At 38.2% G+C, this 5,266-nt stretch overlaps 1 protein-coding gene across 1 annotated transcript in view; it reads left to right on the forward strand.

Moving 5' to 3' along the window:
- Positions 1 to 5,266, forward strand: part of LOC107562134 (zinc finger protein ZFMSA12A) — an 18,435-nt gene that overhangs the window by 7,865 nt on the left and 5,304 nt on the right. The window contains exons 4-6 of the mRNA XM_016246711.1: positions 3,785 to 3,880; positions 4,675 to 4,785; positions 4,910 to 5,030. Of these exons, the coding sequence (XP_016102197.1) occupies positions 3,785 to 3,880; positions 4,675 to 4,785; positions 4,910 to 5,030 (328 nt within the window). The remainder of the gene's footprint in view (positions 1 to 3,784; positions 3,881 to 4,674; positions 4,786 to 4,909; positions 5,031 to 5,266) is intronic.

Below are 5,266 nucleotides of genomic sequence, written 5' to 3' on the forward strand. Positions count from 1 at the left end.
TTAATTCAAGTAGCTAAATGTTATAATTAATTAATTCAAATAAATGTGATCTTACCGCACTATTTCATCTCTTTTTGATCTGAAGCGGGCAGAATGCGGAGCTAACGAGCTGTAGCAGGTGGTTCTTGCCTTCACGTCGTGCATTAAAATCGTTGAATGTACAGCAAGCCGTGCATTATCCCTTATGTATTCGCTCTTTAGCAGCAGTTTTTTTTACAGCAATATTTAAATGACACCCTGGTCATTCTTGGTGTACCCAAAATGGTCCCACACTATCAACAGGCATTTCTCTGGTGGAAATAAAGCTTCGCTGTTTGGTCCCTCTGTCACAGTTCATCTAATGCATGTAGTAGCCTCCGTGCCTCTGATAAGCACGTCATTTTAAGCTGGTGCACCGCTAGTGTAACTTTTTTCGTTTTGCGCAAGCTGCAACAGTTCCGTTCCGTGTAACAGAAACACTCGGTTTAACGGAACCTTTACGATTAATTAACCGTGACGTTTTAAAGCGCGGTTCATCGCGAAACCGGTTAATCGCTGCATCCCTAGTTTAATGTTCCTGTTGCTTTCTCTGTCATGAACGTTAATTAAACAACAAAACACAAAGTAAAATCACCTTTGTAGCTTTAACACAGATTTATTAGATTTAATTTATAGTGAAAATTATGCAGTGTTGTTTTACATTTGATTATTCAATTTCTGTGCCTGAATACTGTTAGACTTACCTGAAAAATATAAAGCACTGCTTATTTCATTTGTTTCTTTGTTCTGTTATCTATGCTTGTAATTTGTTTATTTCCTATGCTGATTTACTCGCCTACAAAATCACCCCAATCACTGATTTTTTTTCCCCAAATAGAGCTATTGGAAGTCATCTGATTTTTTTTTCATATCGCAATATATATCGCAGAAAGAAAAAAAAATATCGCAATGTGAGTGTTTTTTTACAATATCGTGCAGCGCTATCAGGCTAAAGATAGCATTTTCCAAGATCTCCTACTGCACCTTTAAATACAAATTTTGTATTTTAATACAACCCAGCTGAAGCACTCAAAATGTATATTTGCTCTTTTACTTTCACAAGAAGATTCTGATTAATATCAGAATAGTCTGAGTATGTATGTCTATTACGAAGAACATCAGAAAGGCAGCCGTAGCCTAATGGTTAAAGAGTCGGACTTGTAACCATATACTGTATAAAAACATGGACGTATTGTGCGTGATGTCACCCGTAGAGTATTTTTGAAGCTCAAAAGTGGGCGGAGGCGGCTGTTGCCATCTTGGCAGTGAGTCACTGCGCGTCACTCCAGGATAATCGAAAATGGGCAAAGAGGCGGGAGTAGGTTGCTGAAGCCACGCCCACCTAGCTCAACGGTGGTGACAGCAGCGGCAATCCACCTGTCACTCAAGTGGCCACACCCTTAATTATGCAGAACTTTAAGGCTTAATATAATTTAAAAGGATGAGTTATAAAAAAATTCATCCCCCTCACAGTTGTCATGAAGGGCAAAAGTAGCTATATAGACCAAAATAATTTTTTGAACCAGGCTGCAAACATGTTTTTTTCTGCTGTAAAGTTGGGCATTTTAACATGGGGAGTCTATGGGATTGACTCCCTTTTGTAGCCAGTTGATGAATTACAGTTTAAGTCACTTCCTTGTTGGCTTCATGAGAGCGAGGGGGAGGTTGCCACTTGCTTGTAACCCAAAGGTTGCGGGTTTGAGTCCTCTGTACTGCAGGGATTGTAGGTGGGGGGAGTGAATTCCACTGAAGTCCAGTGAATTCCACTTCCACCCTCGATACCACGACTGAGGTGAGACCCTTTAATAAGGCTTTAGTAAGGCACACTCAATGTGTGTGTGTGTGTGTGTGTGTGTGTTCACTACTCACGGCTGTGTGTGTGCACTTGGATGGAATAAATGGTGGGGCGGCATACTTGGGTATATGACACCTTCACTAAATGACATCAGGGTGTCTGTGGACCCTTAAAAATGTCCTAATGTAAAAATAAGACATTAAATAAAATTGGCATTAAAATGTCTTAAATGTATGTTATAGCAGTAAATCAAAACTTTGATTAACTTTTTTGATCCACTTCAAATGTTGACTACTGTATATCATGCTCTTATCAGATGGCATATTTGACATTTTCTAACTGCCATAATCCATCTTTCTACATTTTGCTTAATTTGTTGAAAAGTCATGGACCGGCAATCATGGATTTGTTTTCTTTCACCGTTGGAGCCATTGGTAATGCAAAAATTATTATAGAAGTTTACCCTGCTTCTTTAAAACCAGAAATGTGAAAAGGTCTGTTGTTCATCCCTGTGTCTCTGTTGAACAGTTGTGACCTAATGGTTAGAGAGTCGGATTTATAACCTAAAGTTTGTGGGTTCGAGTCTCAGGTCTGGCAGGAATTGGGGGGAGTGAATATACAGCGCTCTCTTCCACCCTCAATACCATGACTGAGGTGAGACCCTTGAGCAAGGCACCGAACCCCCAACTGCTCCACAGGCTCAGCATCAATATGGCTGCCCACTGCTCCGGGTGTGTGTTCACTACTGGTGTGTGTGTTCAATTCAATTCATGTTTATTTGTATAGCGCTTTTCACGATACAAATCGTTGCAAAGCAACTTTACAGCAAATTAAGTTTCTACAATATTTAGTGGTAGCTTATCAGTGGTGACTGTCAGTTCATGTACATATGGCAGAAATGTACGGAAAAATCAATTAAAGATGTAATCAAACAGACGATGAACACTATTAATAGCAATTATTATATGATGCAATCAGATTTATAGCAAAATGTCATAGTTCTGTAAGTTGTTTCAGGGTTGCATCATCTGAGGTCCTCTGAGGGGTCGGCATCATCTCTTCTCAGGTGTTCTGGATCCAGACTGAAGCTTGTGTAAATCCTAGGCAAAAACAGAGAAACAAATAGAGACATAATTAGCATAGCTGCTGTTCCAACCAAGCAAAATTGATTTGTTTAACCCAAACTAAAGAATAATAATGTGCATTTGATATAGCTGCAGTACAAGATTATGAGATGCATTATTTGAATGCTTGGCCAAAGAGATGTGTCTTTAATCTAGATTTAAACAGAGAGAGTGTGTATGAACCCCGAACGTTATCAGGAAGGCTATTCCAGAGTTTGGGAGCCAAATGCAAAAAAGCTCTACCTCCTTTAGTGGACTTTGCTATCCTAGGTACTAACAAAAGTCCAGAGTTTTGCGACCTTAGGGAGCGTGATTTATTGTCAACACAAGGAAGAAACACGTGTAATAAAACAGCAGCGTCAGGTCCTCCACCAGGTGGCTGCAGGACCACTTTTTCCCTGAGGCTGTTAGACTGCTGAACTGTAATTGATGCACACAATGTAGCCAATGCGCACTGCTATACCGCATATGACAATACATATCACAACACTGTGCATTATCTATACTACGTGTACTGTTCTTACACATGCATTACTACTAGTTCTATACAACCCTGTTGTGTAATTTGTATAGTTTATTACATATTTTTACTCCGTTAAACGTTATTGTTTGTATATGTACATCTGTAATGTTTGGACTATGTACTTAAGCTTTTCCTACAGCATTTTCTAGCAAATGCTTATGTGACAAAGTTGTCTTGAGTTGACTTCTTGTTTTAGTGAATTGAGTATATGCGCATTTAGATGCATAAAAAAATTTGTTTTGCACAAATTGGTGCACATCCCATTTGCTACCATTAAACTTTATATTGACATTAATGTTGTTTATGTAATTTGCCTGTCCACAGGTGAGTGACACAGACATGGAGAGTTTACAAGACAGCGTACTTCAACTTGTCCTGAGCTTGCTAGAAGACTCCATGAAAAGAGGATACTTCTTTCAGGTCAGTGACTTTAAGAACCGTTAAAAAAAATGTGAGATGTATTGCAGATCAATTGTAGAATAAGTACGAAATCTTCCAGATGAAAAGACAAATATGTAAACGTGTATGTGATGTATGTGTGCTGTCAGAACAGGGATTTGTAGAGGGTACTGACGTGACTCAACAAACGAAACTTGATGTAGAAAAGCATAATGAATCTCAAGCTAATAGTTAAATCACACCAGGAGGTAAACATGAAATGCAGATTCATGCTGGAACAGTGTAAATGCACATTGCATCAGGAAAAGTTCAACACTCTTATTTCCACAATAATAATAATAAAATAAACACACTGTTAGCTAATGTGTGCACAGTAAAATTTGGTAATCCAAGGTCACTCAGCATTACTGAATAAATTGAGATTAAATCCATAAAGTTTTGTTGTATTATTCAAAACCAAGTCTTTTTTTCAGGAGCTGTATGTATACCTTTACTTTTTTTGTATACCTGCAAAGAAAAAAAAAAGAAGAATTACATTTTATTGAGACCTTGGCATTGCTAGAATATGACACATGTAACTGTTTTTTCTATGGGTGAATGTTCGTTCCCAGAGTTCTCTTGCACTTAAAAGTGAAGTCTGCAGTCTTCATGTCAGAGACTTGAGAACCAAGATATTTGATGTTTTTGGATGTCCAGCCTGGACAAGAAATGCTACATTTGGTTTGAGAACTGCTGTGAAGTTGCAAAAAATTAATGGCTGTTTTTAAATGGGTTTGTATGAAAACTTAAGATGAAACAGAGTTTTTATATTTCAGGAGGTGTTTCCAGTTGAGTACGGTCCTGACTTTGACAAAGCAGACGTTCAGGAACAACCGAAAAAAGAGAGGTCTAACCTCGTTGAACTGCCTGTACCAAACTTCAAACAGGTCTAATGATACATGCTTATCAAATACCTTTACCATATCTAAATGATTCAAGTCAGTTACTTCTTTATAATTCATGAAGCATTGTGATTCTGATTATTTTAAACTTTCTATTCTTTAATTCCAGCTTTCATTGTTGCTCAACTGTCACCCTGGGGAGCTAGATGCATGTGTGGATTCGGTTTGTAAATCACAGAATTTACTATCCTTGCTGCAGACAGATGTGTGTGGGACTTTGGATAAAAATGGTAAAATGTATTCCATATGCTTCAGGGTCCCTGTTATCGATCTTTGCTTGCTTGGTTAATCAGATATTTTACAGGACAGCTGGGCACAAACCTAAGACATATAGAGTGGGGGAACTATGATTTCAGAATCCGGAAGTGTAATTTGTTGCTGGTTCCTTCGAGATTTGGAACCTACAGGGTTTTAGAAATGAGTTTTTTCAATTTATGAGTAAAATAAAGCCTGTGGTAAACATAAC

This window comes from Sinocyclocheilus grahami, unplaced genomic scaffold (genome assembly GCF_001515645.1).
Source record: "Sinocyclocheilus grahami isolate Dianchi unplaced genomic scaffold, SAMN03320097.WGS_v1.1 scaffold809.1, whole genome shotgun sequence".
NCBI lineage: Eukaryota > Metazoa > Chordata > Actinopteri > Cypriniformes > Cyprinidae > Sinocyclocheilus > Sinocyclocheilus grahami.